The sequence below is a fragment of the Aquarana catesbeiana genome, unplaced genomic scaffold (assembly GCF_042186555.1).
Source record: "Aquarana catesbeiana isolate 2022-GZ unplaced genomic scaffold, ASM4218655v1 unanchor237, whole genome shotgun sequence".
NCBI classification, from domain to species: domain Eukaryota; kingdom Metazoa; phylum Chordata; class Amphibia; order Anura; family Ranidae; genus Aquarana; species Aquarana catesbeiana.
The window spans coordinates 866,974-882,082 of NW_027362665.1; the positions used below are offsets into that span (position 1 = coordinate 866,974).

Here is a 15,109-nt window from a genome sequence, read left to right on the forward strand (position 1 = left end):
GGTGTAATAAAAGAGAATACATATTATGTGTATATATAGCAGTGGGTAGAGGGGAGAGAGCAGAAGTCAGGACTATGTAATGTACAACATATTGTATAAGATACAACAGATAGGACTATATAGTATCAGAATGATGTAATGTACAACATAGAGTATATCGTGCAGGGGTCAGGAGTATGTAATGTACAACATAGAGCATATAGTGCAGGGGTCAGGAGTATGTAATGTACAACATGGAGTATATAGTGTAGGGGTCAGGAGTATGTAATGTACCACATAGAGAAGGGGTGCTCAACCTCTTGAGGAGCGAGGGCCACTTTAGGGACTTGGTAACAGGTCGCGGGCCACGATAAGTGTAGCAGGCGGATGGCAGGTCTGTGTCCACTCTGTATATGTAGAGCAGACACAGATGCAGCCCGCTCTACCCTAAGGGCCCTCCAATCCGCCCAGACAGAAGGGGACAGATCCCCTTCTGTTTTTTCAAGCAGATCGGATTGCAGATAAGTGGGTGTAAGCAGACACAAGTCCGTTTACATCTGCCGCTCTATAGAGGTGAATGGAGGGTCCGATTGGGTCCACCTGAAAAACAGACAGGCAGACCCAATCGGACCGATCGTGTGAAAGGGGCCTAAGGCTGCTTTCACACTGATGCACAGCGGTTTACCTGCATCTCAACTGACCTCAATCTTCACTTCTTCCTCAGGATTCCTGCAGCTGGTTGCTGCTGTCCACCAGGTGGTTATAACTGATGGCTGCTGCTGGCTGTCCTCCAGGGCTGGTAATGCTGGCAGATACTTCTGGTGGGTACTGGTACTGCTGGCGGGTACTGATACTGCTGGCTGGTACTGCTGGTGGGTACTGGTACTGCTGGCGGGTACTGGTGGCTGATACTGGTGACTGGCACTGCTGGCTCTGGCACTGCTGGCTGCTGTCCGAGATTGCGGGTTCCCGTACATTAGTGTGACAGAATCACGCGGCGGCAATAGAGAGCAAAGCCGTTACTTCCTGTCACAGGCGGAGTACATTTGGTATCACTCCGCCTGTGAAGGAGTCGGCACTATACAGGAGCATCGGCTCTGCTTTCTCTAGCAGTGGCTCCGTTCTTCGCGCTGATGCTCGGAGATGGAGGGTCTGGAACCTGCGATCTGGGCTTCCCAACCCGCCATCTCAGAGCAAGACATGTTGGGCCACATCGGAGGACGCCGCGGGCCACATGGGCACCCCTGACTTAGAGTATATAGTAGAGCTGCACAATTAATCGTTAAAAAATCGTGATCTCAATTTACCTCCCCTGACGATCTCTCCTGCTGAGTTTGCCGATTCTTTCATATAAACAAGTGGAGAGATTATCTGCTCACTCAGCTGTCAAAAGAAAACATCCAGGCAGTCTGCCAAGTTTAGAACTTGAAACATTGTATCTAACTTCCTTCTTAGATCAAAGGGATAAACTTCTCTGTGTAAACAAATAACCTGGGCAATCTGCCAAGCTTTAAACAAGGTGTAAATGCAGGAAGTTTAACCACTTAAAGTCTAAATCTTTTTCTGACACTTCTTTCTTAAGTTAAAATCAATATATTTTGCTAAAAAAAAAATTACTTGGCACCCCCAAACATTAGATATATATAAAATATATATATATTTTTTTTAGCAGAGACCCTAGGGAATAAAATGGCAATTGCTGCAATATTTTATGTCACACTGTATTTGCCCAGCGGTCTTTCAAATGCAATTTTTTGGGAAAAAATACACTTCAATAAATAAAAAAAATGAAACAGTAAAGTTAGCACAATTTTTTTTTGTTTTAATTTGAAAGATGATGTTACGCCGCGAGAATCGTGATCTATCCTCTAAGCAAAAAAATTGTGATTCTCATTTTAGCCAGAATCGTGCAGCTCTAGTATATAGTGCAGGGGTCAGGACTTGGGTCTGAGACTATACAGACATATCCCTCCACCCGACACAGCCAGCAAATAACAGAGCAAGTAATCCTGGGAGAATTGCCCTGTCAGAGATCATGCTAGACCAGGACATGGGGCAGAAGACCCAAAGAACATGCCCAAGGTGCCTAGGTAGAGCAACATTTATGGTGAAAATCAACCTTTTGCTGCCAGCTGAACCCCAGAATCTCCATAAATCCAGTCTAGATACATAAATTGTGTCTGCAGCACAGAGAAGGAGGATTATCACCCAGTCCTTGCCCTACTCTGGACCAATCAGTGAGCAGTATGGGTGGAGGAATGTATTTAGTGTTAATGACCCACCTGTGCTGATCTCTGTAGGAATGTCCTCCTCTATAAATGTCCCCGTTATTCCATCCTCCTCCATAGACTGCTGATCATCCCTCACATACCTCTCTTCTTCTTCTGATTTAACCTCAAATTCTATATCGATTGGATCTCCACTCTAAATCAAGAAAATGAGAGAAAATATCATCTGTAAGATATAAGCTTTATTATTGTGACATCACATAGAAAATCCACATATTGTCTCTATAAGTCCTTTTTATAACCTCTGTCCCACCAACCTTGTAACAGTGGGGGATGGTGTGATCTTCCTGTGTGGAATCCCGGGAATACAGAGGACGGGGACATCTCTCTGGTGGGTTCTTGGTATTTGGTGGCTCCATCATATCCTTGTGCCCTTCTGAAAACTCTTCCATCACTCCATCCTCCTCTTTATACTCTTCTTTAACATCAATATTATCATCCCCAAGGTTTCCACTCTGAATATATAATAAAACATTCAATGTAACAATCATGCTGTGTATAAATCAGAACTACCAATAATTGTCAATCATCTACCTGATGATGGTGAGGGATGGTGTGATCTTCCTGTGTGGAATCCCGGGAATACAGAGGACGGGGACATCTCTCTGGTGGGTTCCTGTAGCTGGATGACTCCACCATGGTGTCCTGGTACAGATCTTTGTGTTCTTTTAGAAACTCCTCCATCACCCCATCCTCATCCTCCTCCTCTTTTATCTCTTCTTTAACCTCAATTTTAGAATCTCTCAGGTTTCCACTCTGAATATAGAATAAAATGACATCAATGGTAACAATGCAGATAATGTACAGATCCTAATGATACTATCAGTGATTGTTCCTCATCTACCTGATGATGGTGAGGGATGGTGTGACCTTCCTGTGTGGAATCCCGGGAATACAGAGGACGGGGACATCTCTCTGGTGGGTTCCCATTACTGGATCCATCTGTAGGAAACACACACACTGACTGAATACATTGTTTCTATGTGTTTATCAGATGATGGGGGATCTAGGTGGACCCTCCGTACTGCTCTCTCCTTTACAATAAAGTCTCCTCTTACCCGGTGATGTGAGGGGCGGCTGATTGTCCATCATGACGTCCTTGTAGAGATCCTTGTGTCCTTCTAAATACTCCCACTCCTCCATGGAGAAATAGACAGTGACATCCTGACACCTTATAGGAACCTGACACACACAATGATACAGTCACCATCCAGACACATCCCTTGTCTGTTACTGGATAATGTCCCAGAATTCCCAGCACTGCTCACCTCTCCTCCATGATCTCTCTGGTGACTTCTAGAATCTTCTTTGTATTTCTCTATTCTATCGGGGAGGGAGGTGGAGGCAATGTGATGGTCATATGATCTCCAGACTTCACAGGAGGAAAACTCTAAATCTGAACACAGAGAGCAAAATCAAATGATATTCCCAGAATCCTCCTCACCTCACCATTCAGTTTTCCAGTTTATTAAAGCCCCACTTCAGGTTGAGGTATGATTTACCCCCACAGGACCCCCATAGTATGCAGGTTAAAAGCTTCTTGCAGGCATTCTGATGTCATTAGATACAATGCAGGACCAACAGTCCCACTTTGCTAGGGAGGATGCCAAGGGTCCACCCACATCCTAAGAGCATCCAATACAAAAGCCAGATGAAGGGACATTGGGAGGAGGGGCTGTGAGGTCAGTGTGATGTCATAGGACATATAGACTCTGGATGGAGGGACATTGGGAGGAGGAGTTGTGAGGTCAGTGTGATGTCATAGGAAATATAGACTCTGGATGGAGATACATTTGAGGGGCCCTCTATATGAGGCTTCTGTGTAAACCAAATCATTGTTCCTGAGTGTGTCCTTCCTCTTCTAAACTGAAGAGTGAACTTTGACCTTTACCATACAGAAATCTGTCAGGAATCTGTGAAAGTAAGCTGTCGTGTGATCAGGTGACGTGCGGAGGAATGGAGTGTAAATAGCAGACAATTTTCTCCAGAGCTCCTAATGGTGGGGATGAATTTTGCTGAGTCCTGGTGCCAAGTTTCCACACCCCAGGGTCACTGCAGGTGTGGAGAAAAGCTGTGTAAGAGGATATGGAGGAGAGATGAGGAGGAGATCCAGGAATCAGGATAAAGGTCAGGACAAGCAACAGACGAGCGCATCCAAGAGATGAAGCCGGGGTCACTACACAGAAAATCAATCCAAGGAAACAACAGGCAGGACGAGGAATAGCAAGAAGGAGTTCAGAGACAAATGAGAATATTGCTCAGCCAATGGAAGATTATCTCAGCATGACTTACATAATGAAGGAGATGAGGGGGAGGGGAGGAAGTCATTTTTGGTGGGGCTTGACAAATTTGCTTTGAATCTAGGAGCCAGCTAAAAAAGTTAGGAGACAGGTTTTTTTTTAGAGCAGTGTGGGTTGTCAGCACCGGGGGCTGGGCAAGTAATGTGTGAGTAATCTGTGAGGTGCAGAACGTAGGACATGGCGTACAGGGTGCATGAGATGGATGCATGACATGTGGTGTAGGGTGCAGAATGCAGGACAGGGGGTACAGCGTACAAGAGAAGGGTGCAGGACATGGGGTGCAGGGGAAGGGTACAGTGTGCAGAACGTGGGGTGCAGGACATGTGGTACAGAACACAGGACAAAGGGTGCAGGACATGGGATTCGGGGGTGTAAAACATGGGGTGCAGAAAGCAGGACATGGTGTGCAGGGTGGAGGTCACTGCAGGACATGGGGTACAGGAGAAGGGTGGCGTTCAGAGGACATGGGGTGCAGGGTGTATAACACAGGACATGGGGTGCAGGGGAAGGGTTCAGAATTCAGGACAGTAATCCAATCCCCCCTCCCCTGTGTCCTCCTGCATGTCCTGTACATCTCCCCCAGCAGTGTGTGAGAGCAGAGTGGATGGAGAGGACATCTTGTGTACATAAAGCAGCATGTCCCTCCCTGGCTGGTTTCTTAGCTGGCTGCTTTGCAGGCTTGTCCTGGTTACTCCTGTAAGGACTCTGTAGTCCTGTTTCTCAGCACCTTGTGGGGATCTTTGTGGCAGTGCCGAGGTGGCGCCATGTTGGAGATTCGGTCCCGCTCCTTCCTCTCTGTTCTGCCGGAGGGCTCTGCAGGGACACAGGCAGCTGTGGGTGGAAGCAGGAGCCGATGGTGACAGTAATGCGACGGCGGAAAGGAGAAAGATCGGCAGCGGGAGCTCAGTGAGATGAGTCCTCTCATGCCGCTGTCCTGTCCAGTCCACCCCTCACTTCACAGGTCGGGTGCTATCATCTCCTCCTCCTCCTCCCCTCACCCTCCCGCCTGGCCCCGCTCCGAGCCACATTCCTGTCTGAATAATGTGTCCGGGTTTCAGGTAGAAACATTATTCAGACCAACAGTGCGAATGGGCTGACAAGAATGGGCCAGGACGCCATTTCTTTTTTTTTTATAATTCTTTATTTATATAAAGGGTGTTAGAGAATACATAGTTACATCGCATTTAAACACTTACAAATACATCTATTCAATACTTTATATTTGCTTTTAGTATTATCTTAAAGTTCCTTAGTCTCTACATAAACATTCATAGGTTATACCCTTATAATTTTACCTAAATTAGGACCTCGGTACTACAAGGCTTATTCCCAGTATCTTATTCCTTATTTAATTCTCTAATCCTCCCTTTAGTTCCTTTTATTAAATACCCCAAGCCCTACCTAAACAAACAAAAAAACAAAAAAAAACAAAAAAAAACCCCAATCTCCTACTCCTCCTCTCCCTATTCCCCTCTACACGGCGAGATACAAAGAAGTTCTACATAAAACATTCTCATTCTTCTGTTCTATCTTCCATCTTTCTCTTCCCTTCTTCTGAGCATACAAATCGGTCCCATATTGACCAAGTTTGTACATATTGTTCTTTTCTATTTTGGGCTGAGTGGACCAAGTCTTCTATGGCTCCAATTTCTCTAACTTTATTAAGCAACCTTGCAATAGAGGGTGGTCTTGTATCTCTCCAACACGTAGTGACACAGGACTTGGCAGCATTTACCAAGTGGCACAACACAGACTTTTTATATACTTGCGTCGGGATCTGTGAGCAATGGAGCAGAAAAAAAGCGGGATCATCTGGTATTAAAAAATCTGTAAGTTTTTGAGAGATGTTTTGAACCTCTAAACAATATTTTCTGATCTTAGTGCAAGACCAAAAGATATGGAGGAGTGTTCCCTCCTCTTTCCCGCATCTCCAGCATCGGTCTGAAGTTTCTGCGGTAATTTTCCTGAGCCTCGACGGGGTGTAATACCATCTAGTTAGCAACTTGTAATTTAATTCCTGTGTCCATGTATTTATTGACGAGTTCATTGCCAAGTAAATGATCTTTCTACGTTGGGTTGGATTTAAAGTTCTATTAAGATCTCTTTCCCACTTACTAATGGATGGTAGCACAAACTCCTCCGACGGGGTATTTATCAGTGTGTAAATCTTAGAGATCACCCGAGCGAGAGGTTCCTTCTCCTCACAGTATAATTCAAATACCGTAAGTTGACGCCGGTAGTTTATTGGTGGTCCCAAGGTCCCTAAGAAATGGCGAATTTGTATCGCTTGCCAGAAATTTACTTTATAATCCCCTCCTGGTTTAATCAATGCTGCAATTGTTGGCCAAGCCTCCAATTGCACAAAGTGTGACACTTGAAAACCTCCCTTCTCCTCCAGTTTACTAAATGCTCCCTTTTCCATTCCTGGTTGGAATTTGGGGTTTCCCAGTATAGGGTATAGAGGTGAATGGCTCGAGGAAAATCTAGGAATACTGCAAAACTTAGCACAAATTCGTAATGTAGGTCCTAAAATAGGATGTTTTTTAAGGGTGGAGGGTAACTCCTTGTAACACCAGGGTGCTCTGCGTAGAGGTACGGGGCTCAGCTGTTGTTCCATGTCTACCCATTGCTTAGTATTTCCTATATTTGATGGTACATATGTACCCAAATAATTCAGCACCGCAGGTACCCATTTAAAATTGAAATTTGGTTGTATAGCCTTTTGTATTGGGGGGGGGGGGGGGCAGCCTCACCCCCATCGCTTCTGATTTCGCTTAATTAATTTTTAAATTTGATAGGTCTCCATAGATCTTAAATTTTTTCATAAGATTGGGCAATGAGATAAGCGGGTTAGACATAGAAAACAGCAGGTCGTCTGCATAAGTTGACACTTTATAGTTCTTATTTCCCAAGCATAGCCCCTGGATATCTGGGTTTTGGCGAATCTTGTTAAGTAAGGGTTCTAACGTAAGCGCGAACAATAATGGCAACAGCGGACATCCTTGGCGCATGCCATTTGTAATATTAAAAGGTTTTGAAAATACTCAAAACAAAAAAGCCATTTAAAAAGAAGTTTAGGAATCAGAAACCAAGGAATCATACCCAACATAAGGAGGATTATCACCCTAGTGGGCGAACAGGGAGCTATCGTGAGGGTCATTACCCTAGTTATCACGATCCCCGGGGTACGCCATACGAGGATGAATATCCCATCCGCACCCAAAATCGCTTCCAACCTTTAAGAGATACACATTATCAATACAGGGAGGAGGAAGATTATGGAGGTTCATACTTAGGCAATCATACCCCAAGGAAAGACACATCCAACTGGGATCGCCCCCCTCGACCCCAAAGAGATATGCGGACGGATCAGCACACTCCTAATTATCCACAATGGGAAGAGTATTCCCAATCTCAACATTGGGGTTTTCCCCGAGGAGATCAATACTATCAAAGACCACTAGAAAAAAGAGAGGAGTCAGAGGGGGGAGGAGAACAAGGAGCAAAAAGAAAACGGGTCTAACTGGCCAAGGTGTTTTTAACTTGAGTAATACCCCCCTGACCCAAGAGGAAACTGCCATCTTGGATAAGGGTTTAAAATTCGCACCTCCCAAGCCACTTAACAAATTTCAAACATATATCGATATTCACAAATACACCAGAAAGTTAAATATCAAAAGGTATCTATTATCTAATCCTATTGGTACCCAAAGCCAATATCTCACTAATATTAGGCACTCAGGCCTTGCAAACGCATCATTATTTAATCCCCCAGGTGGTCTACCAGCTTCAATTAGGGTATTTCGAGATGTTCTTTTAAGGGACCTTGACCATTTAAAAATCAAAAATAATAGAATGACCAAGGACCTTGAACAGGGGTTGGACCAACTTTGCAAACGCAAAGACCTTGTCATTAGGCCAGCTGACAAGGGAGGGGGTATTGTAGTACTGAATAAAAGTGATTATTTACAGGAGTTGGACAGGTTAGTGGGAGATTCCACTACATATACTCTCCTTAAATCCGACCCTGGTATAAAGTACAGGAAGGAATTAGAGGAAATTGTTGATTTTGGGTTTCAATCAGGTATTATCAACAAAAAAGAGAAACAATTTCTGATACCAGTATCCTCACGGATACCTATTATATATTACTTGCCGAAAATCCACAAGAACCCTATACACCCGCCTGGCCGTCCAATTATTAGTGGAATAAATTCCATCCCCTCAAGAGTTGGCAAGTATATCGATGGGTTTCTCCAACCCTTGGTTAGATCATTACCCGCTTACATTAGGGACAGTAAACATACCATTAATCTTTTAAGAGATTGTGGATACAGGGAGGGACATTGGCTGGTAACTGCCGATGTCACGTCCCTGTATACCACGATCCCCCATGAATGGGGTATATCCTCAGTAAAATACTTTCTATACAAGGACCCCTCACTCCCAAGGAGACAAAAGCGGTTTATAATGGAACTTCTTGAATATGCCACCACGCACAACTTTTTTTGGCATAAGAATCAATACTTCCTTCAAACAAAGGGAGTTGCCATGGGAGCGAAGTTCGCCCCCAGCCTGGCTAATTTATTCATGGGGAAATGGGAGGAGGACGTCATCTATGCCCAGAGGAGATCGGAGTTAGTCCTGTGGGCAAGGTACATAGATGACGTCCTCCTCCTGTAGAACGGTACCCATGAATCTCTCTGTGAGTTTTTGGAAAATCTAAATAGGAACGACAGGGGGATTGAATTTAAGTATGAGGCCAGTTTAAAATCTGTGAACTTCCTAGATCTTGTAATTAAGGGAGAGGGAGACTCTTTGCATACCTCTACTTATTTCAAGACCACAGACCGCAATTCATTTATCCCCAGAGACAGTTGCCACCATAAAGCGTGGCTTGATTCAGTTCCTAAAAGTCAATACTTACGTATTAGACCTAATAGTTCTACCATCAATGACTTTAGAGTACAATCTAAGATACTTACTGAGAGGTTTTTGGAAAAATGATATGAATTTCCTTTACTTGAGGAAAAAATGAGAGAGGTGGAGTTGGTTGATAAAGAGTCACTCCTTAGAGATAAGAGTAGGGTGGAAATTCCTGAAAGGAAAGAGTCCATTTGTCCCTTTATAACAGGCTACTCTCATCAATATTCCTTGGTTAGGAAATTGATGTATAAGCACTGGCATATTATTTAAAAATGACAGTGTATTAGGCCCTCTACTTCCTGAGAAACCTCGTGTAATTTTCAGAGGAGTACCTTCTATCAGATCAGTGATAGCTCCCGGTGTCTGCGACCCTCCCACCAGGAAACCCATGTTCTTTCAGAACTTGGTTGGGTATTATAAATGTAAAAACTGTGCTGTTTGTAAAGTAAAGTGATCGTAAAGTGAAACAGTTCCATTCTACCAGCACTTCGAGGATTTTTTTCGATTAAATCCTTAATTACCTGTTCCAACACCCACGTAGTATACCTCTTAATCTGTCCATGAGGATTACAATACGTGGGCCGTACAGTACGACCCCTTCAGGTCAGATTGAACGAGCACATTGGAAATATCCAAACATTATTTGGATGTACATGGGCGAGATCCTAGGGGTACAAAATTCATAGCCATAGATAGACTCAAGACACCATGGAGGGGTGGTCCGAAAAAACGAGCTATATCCAAGCTCGAAATGGAGTGGATATATAAAATGAAATGTTTAAAACCCTTTGGGCTCAATGTACATGTCGAGATTAATGCGTTTATTGACAATGCTTAGACGATGTTGTGTGTGGACGCATTGATTTCGACACTTGGGAGAATAATTTGTAAACCCCCCTTCCCTTTCCCCCTCCCCCCTCTCCCTCTTTTTCTAGGGGTGGTTATATTGTCGGTTTTGTAAAAAATATAGGGGGATACCATGTCGAGATATGGCTGCCCTTTGAATGTAGTAATACACATAAATATAGGACTAATGTATGACGATTCTTAGTAATGTAACCCCCAAATATAGAGATTTTTTTCAATAATACAGTAGTTGTGGTCTGAGGAAAGAACAAGCAATATTGTTTAGATTTAGCAGGTGTTTTTTTTTTTTTTTCTTAATTAATTTTTCGTCCTTTTCAAATTTTCCCCTTTTTTTGTTGCTATTACTGTAGGAGTAGTGTCCTACAGTATGTAAAATGGGACGATTTGACCCAAAAATAACTAATTGCTTAGACCTATAATAGATGACATATATTAGTTTGAGATGAGAACAAAATGTTGGCCATATAAAGTGTGCTATTGACATTCAGGAACAAGCTTCCTGGTTTGCATTTCATAATGCGAGCTATGTCGAGGCTTGGTATCCTTTGCACATGCTCAGATCGTAATTCGTTCTTTGGACGAAAACGAGGCTTGAATAGAGAGGAAGCATTATAACGGGAGCCATATCGAGGCTTGGTATCCTTTGCACATGCTCAAATTATAATTGAAACTCAGATGAAAACGAGGCTTGAATGTAATGAAGTACTATAAATGGCGATGGTTCATTGCATCGCCCGTGCCCCTTTGAAGACGTGACCTATCACGAAACATGTAGGGCGTGGCTACGCAGTGTACGCCAGATCGCCATAGAGCCCCATGTAACCTAGCACGGGCGTATCTGTTGTTTTTATATTTTGTCGGCTTTTATGTTTTGGATGTTTTAAAGATGCCTAGTTGTCTGAGGCAATAAAATTCCCCTTTTTTACATACTATACCATTGGAGTTTTTTCTTTCTCCCCTTCTTTACCTACGAGTCCAAACGAGGGAGTGTTTACATCAATGCGGAAGTGTCGGAACCATCTCCAGCTGTGTGGTGAGCTGACATCTACTGTCCCTGCAGAGGGCTAAATCTGCATGCTTCTAAGACCTTGCTATAAAGGAGGTCCAACGTGTCTGGTAAGGATACATCTATTATCAACCTTCGCATCCACTGGTGGTTGGAGGTCCCTTCACGTCCCCTTATTCCTTTATACACACTAAGGAATACAATTCATGAACTTTGGGTATGCGTTTTTCCTGCGACTCAGGATGCAATTTTGAACTTTTTCACTTATGACTTTGCACTTGGGTGGAATAACCTTTGTTTGTTTGTTTTTTCTTTTTTACACACCAGTTTATAACTTTATTGTTGGTTTATATGTATGCAATGGTCAATATTAGTATTTGATTTACATGTCGCTGTTTGCTCTGTAGCATAGCGACTTTCTAATTCACTCACAATTAACTTTGATGGTGTTTTTTATTTATGTTTTTATTTATTTGTTTATCTACTTATGGTAATCATGTAGTAATATAGATTTAAATATCTAATGCAAGTGCACAATTTTTTCTTTGTTTGAAAATACTCCGTTTACTTTAACTAATGCTTGTGGTGAAGTATAAACTCCAGATATCCATTGGGTCATACGGTCTCCCGCTCCTATATGTTTAAGGACCTCAAACATAAATTGCCAATTTACTCTATCAAATGTTTTTTCAGCGTCTGTACTAAAAAAAACGCAAGGTATATTTGTATCGTTGGCATATTGCACTAAGTTAAGTACCTTAATAGTATTATCCCTCGCCTCACGAGTCGGGACAAACCCCACTTGATCTAAATCCACTAACTGGGAAAGCAATGGTTGGAGCCGTAGGGCTAGTACTTTGGCGAAGAGCTTTAAGTCCACATTCAATAATGAGATGGGCCGATAACTGCCGCACTCCGCCGGATCCTTCCCTTCCTTTGGAATCACCGAAATGTGTGCCAGTAATGCTTCCGGGGGTAGCGCAGCACTTCGGCCCAGCTCATTATATACCTTTGTCATCTGATTACCCAGTATCGAAAAAAAACTCTTATAATATTGTACGGAAAATCCATCAGGTCCTGGGGCTTTCCCAGGTTTGACTGTTTTTAACGCTTCACTAAGTTCTTCGGTGGAAATGGGCATTTCCAAGTTATGACGGTCTGGTGATGATATCCGTGGAAGCCGTGCTGAGGAAAGGTATTCCTCCATTGTGGTAAGAGGTGAAGATATTGGGTTCAGGTTATATAGAGAGGAGTAGTATTCTCCAAACCTCTGCACTATTCCCTTTGGCAGTGATATTAACTGTCTGTTTCCCCCTTTTATTTGAGGTATATATGTTGTCGTTAATCTTTCTTTAAGTTTCCCGGCCAGTAATTTACTACAATTGTCTCCCAGTTCGTATGTTGTTTTCCTGCCTAGCTGTATTTTTGCCTTAGCTTTATATCGAAGGATGTCCGTAATCTGCCGCCTCAGATGCATCAATTCTCTCCCCACAGCGGGTGCCTGTGTCCTCCTGTGTTGAGATTCCAAGACCTGTATTTCCTCTAATAGCTTTTTTATCTGTTTTTCTCGTTCCTTCTTACGCCTGGATCCATGTTTAATCAAAGTCCCCCGGATCACGGCTTTATGAGCCTCCCATACCATGCCCGGGTCACTCCCCGGAGTGTCATTTATTTGAAAGTATGCCATAATTTCTTTAGCTACATCTGCCCGGATCTCGGGATCTTGTAACAGGCTCGCTCGGCAGAGAGAGGCACAACGTGACCGGGGCGTGGTCCGACCACGTTATACTTCCTACGGAAATCCCCAAAACTGAATCAAGTAAATAATGTGAAACCAGTAATAGGTCTATACGGGAGTACATTTGATGAGGGTCCAAAAAAAAAGTGTAATCCCTCTCTCCAGCATGTACAGTCCGCCATGCGTCTACCAACTGTAATTCATGCAGTTTCCGTATTACACCCTTCCTGGTTCCGCTTGAGACTGAGGAGGTCCTGGAGGAGGTGTCTACTCTAGGGTCCAACGGGATGTTGAAGTCCCCCCCTAGGATCAACTTTCCCTCCGCGAACTCTGCTAATTCTGATAAAACTTTCCGCAGGAAGGAGTCTTGATGCACGTTCGGTACATATACAGTGGCTAACGTCACTTTGGTACCTCCAATATGGCCCTTCAAAAAAAGGTACCGACCATTTTTGTCTAAGTATTTACCTGTAAGGGACCATGGCACCCGATTAGAGATCAATATTGATACACCTTTAGATTTTGCTTTCTGGTTGACTGCGTGATAAGTACAAGGGAAGAATCTATTTTGTAAGAAAGGGAGTCCTCCTGTCCTCCTGTTTTAAAGTGTGTTTCTTGCACAAATGCTATATCCGTGCTGGATCTTTTTAAATCATTAAGGAGCATCTTTCTTTTTTCTGGGACATTAAGTCCTTTAGCATTTAAGTCACTTTCACCCCTTCCATCTTTCACCGTGAAGTTGAGGGGAAACAGGAAGAGGAGAAAGAACAAAAAACCAAAAAAAAAAAAAGGAACCCCCCCCAAACCCAACCCCTCCACCCATCCTTTCCTAATAAGAATCCCTCCCCCCACCCCTATCACCAATCCCCCCTCTAAATCCCTAAGGAAATCGGCCCACCTCTAACCTTTATTTCCTGTGGGCCCTGGCCTATATAGGGGATTGGTCTGAGTTGGATGCAAAGCTCAGCTTCCATCCCCATCCCCCCAACCGTCCGTATCCCAAAGTATCACATCACATCATATTTTACTTCTTCATCTGCCCTATCCAAATTTTTTTTCTCACCCCCCTCCCTCATTTTCAGTCATCTGGCAGCAATATCCACCCATTTCTATATTTATCACAGACAGGAAAGTCAGAGAGAACACCCTACGGGTAATCCGGGGGGGTGGAAGAAAAAAACGGCAACCAGATAAACAGGAGGAGAGGGGGGGGCGAAAAGGAGAGGCCCTTCTCTCTAATATTCCTTCTCTTATTCTCTGACCTCTAACTTCCCCTCAGCATCCCCCAGGTTCCTCTTTTACTTTATCGCCGTCCCATCCCTGGACCCCCCTCCCCCCCCTGTTTCCATGTACGATGGACCCCTCCTCCACCCTTCTCCTTCTTGCTTCCTTCATCCCAGTTACTCAAAGTTCCAATATCTCCAGTGTCATAGCCTATTTATATCAATCCCCCTCAGGCTACCCTCCCCCCCCATCCCAAATGAGAGGGGGGGGCGGGACCACACCTCTGCTCCAAAAAAAAAAAAAGGACCTTTGGGTAGGGGGAATTCTACCCCCCCACCCCTCACTTATCATGTCTTCCCTGTTAGGGGGCACCCTCGTCCCCTCCCTTCCCCAGTGTTAACTCATCATCCCCCCTCAAAGGAGGCCTCATCGCTCCTATTGACCCTGGGGTGGGTTGTAGCCAGTTTGGGATCACCATATTATCCACCCCCAGAAAAATAAACAAGTCTGGGAGGTCAGTGGGGTTTTTCAGCTTAAATGATGATGAATCCTTTTTTACAGTTAGTGAGATAGGGTAACCCCATCTATATGACCCCCCTGTGCTCTTAATTCTGTCCAATAGGGGGCGTAACATTGCTCTTCGCTGTAGAGTAGCTCGCGATAAGTCTGGTAATTTCTCCCGCTTCCCATGCCTTACGGCTAATCAGTTCTTTATGTACGTAACGGTGGAAACAGCATATAACATCTCGGGGTCTGCTTAAATCTGTCGAGCGGGGTCCTA

General features: G+C 43.9%; 1 protein-coding gene across 1 annotated transcript in view; it reads right to left on the reverse strand.

Moving 5' to 3' along the window:
• Window positions 1–15,109, reverse strand: part of LOC141122060 (uncharacterized) — a 396,180-nt gene that overhangs the window by 324,458 nt on the left and 56,613 nt on the right. Inside the window, exons 6-8 of the mRNA XM_073611856.1 lie at window positions 2,802–3,023; window positions 2,525–2,722; window positions 2,262–2,403 (exon numbers count right to left, since the gene is read on the reverse strand). Of these exons, the coding sequence (XP_073467957.1) occupies window positions 2,262–2,403; window positions 2,525–2,722; window positions 2,802–3,023 (562 nt within the window). The remainder of the gene's footprint in view (window positions 1–2,261; window positions 2,404–2,524; window positions 2,723–2,801; window positions 3,024–15,109) is intronic.